The sequence below is a fragment of the Diospyros lotus genome, chromosome 9, assembly GCF_014633365.1.
Source record: "Diospyros lotus cultivar Yz01 chromosome 9, ASM1463336v1, whole genome shotgun sequence".
In the NCBI taxonomy this organism is placed as follows: domain Eukaryota; kingdom Viridiplantae; phylum Streptophyta; class Magnoliopsida; order Ericales; family Ebenaceae; genus Diospyros; species Diospyros lotus.
The window spans coordinates 11481717-11483498 of record NC_068346.1 but is presented as its reverse complement, the minus strand read 5'-3'; the positions used below and the strand labels follow the sequence as shown (position 1 = coordinate 11483498).

The window sequence follows — 1782 nt, the reverse complement described above, 5'->3', positions numbered from 1 at the left end:
TTCCACCCATTGGAATATCTGTTTGTCCACTTGTTGACTAATTAATTAAGCCAATAAAATAAAATAAAATCTAGCTATGGCAATTTATAGAACTGTCTGTGTCCTCCTCAGGCCACAATGTCAATGCTGCCTACGGATAGCATATTCTATAAATGAGAGAGTTGAAATCCAGCAGACTATGAATATTATTATATTCTTCTCTGCCTTTATATATCAACCCGTTTCCCTTCCTTCTCCGGCGAGCTAGGCTTACAACTTCTTCTTTTTCTGCTTCTTCTTCTTGTTCATCTTCTTCCCAATTTCTCTCTGTCCTTCCCTGTGATTCCCGTGCTTCTGTTTTTCTTCTTCTTCTTCTTCTTCTTCACTTTCGTCCCGTTACCATAATAAGAAAACAGTCTATGAATTTGCAACTGACGCTATGAGCAACACTATGACTCCTAGGACGAAAGTCATGTTTCACTTGGACTATGACAGGGGTTAACACAGACCCATATATGTATATATATTTATAGCAATGGATCTGAGAGGTGTTGCGTGTGGTTTTTGAGCTCAACATCAATCTTATTATCTTCTAATTTTGGTCCTGTTTTTTGTACAACACTTCGTTTGAAATGGATGTGATTGACGGGAAAGCTAAGAAAGGGCTGATCGTCCAGACATGGGAACGGTGCAGATCGATCGGCCGCGGCGGCCCTCTCCCCCCTGCCGTGATGACGAAAAGCCGGTCGTGGCCTCGCAGCAGCATCCCGGCGGAGGACGAAAGGCGTTTGGGGAAACAGCGGGTGGCTCCGGAAGGATGTTTCTCCGTCTACGTCGGGCCGCAGAAACAAAGGTTTACGATCAAGACGAAGTACGCCAACCACCCTCTCTTCACCGCGCTTCTGGAAGAAGCAGAATCGGAGTATGGGCACAACAGTGAAGGGCCTCTTGAGCTGCCGTGTGAGGTTGACCATTTCTGCGAGATCTTGGTGGAGATGAAGAACTCCCGCGAGGTCCGGCGGGGCTGCAACTTCGCCAAAACTCGCAGCTCCTCCTATCGCCTTCTCAGTCCTTCGAGGTTGGTGGCGCGCGCCATGAATAGGTCTTAGTTTTGAGCAAGCATGCCGCATGCGTGTAGTTTCTCTTTAAAATAGCTTGCTCTGTGCCATGGATGGTTTCTGAACTTCCAAATCTTGTGAATATGTGAGAAGGGGAAGAAGATGAGCCGATTTGACAGAAGCTCTTTATGATCATAACAGAAGTATATTGTCAACCGTGTTTAATCATGGATGTTAAAATGATATTATAACCGTGTCATGATATTATTTGTATCTTGTTTTTAGATAATAGTATTCATTGTTTTTAATTTTTAAACCATTTACTGATAAATATATTTTATTTAATTGACTAATAGACTTATTTAAAAATTAAAAATAATGTTTAATAAATACATTTTATTTAAAAACAAAATAAATTTATTACATCTTAACTATTACTCTTAAAAAATAATGATTAATTTTATCTTATTATTATTATTAGGGACAATTATATTCTGAAATGCAAATCAACCTTATATATAGGAATTAGGCATCTTTTTAACATCTTAATCCTGACACCCTTTTCAATATACTTAATTATATTGTGATTAGTCACATTACTATACTTACCCTCTTGAGAATAATATTCTACTACTAACAATTTATTTATTTTCAAACCCATCATTTACTATCTATTATTTGATTGATTAATCCTTTATATTGGAATGGGTAAAGAGTCAAATATATTGACAATTCTTCCTGGGAA

At 38.6% G+C, this 1782-nt stretch overlaps 1 protein-coding gene across 1 annotated transcript; it reads left to right on the top strand.

Moving 5' to 3' along the window:
• The first annotated feature begins 226 nt into the window (after window positions 1-226).
• Window positions 227-1315, top strand: LOC127810292 (auxin-responsive protein SAUR32-like). The gene has a single exon (XM_052349680.1). The coding sequence runs from the start codon at window positions 612-614 to the stop codon at window positions 1086-1088; it is 477 nt and encodes a 158-aa protein (XP_052205640.1). The 5' UTR covers window positions 227-611; the 3' UTR covers window positions 1089-1315.
• Window positions 1316-1782: the final 467 nt, after the last annotated feature.

What these genes read in the sequence shown, in the direction of transcription:
- LOC127810292 (XM_052349680.1), top strand. Translation starts at nt 612, where the DNA reads ATGGATGTGATTGACGGGAAAGCTAAGAAAGGGCTGATCGTCCAGACA.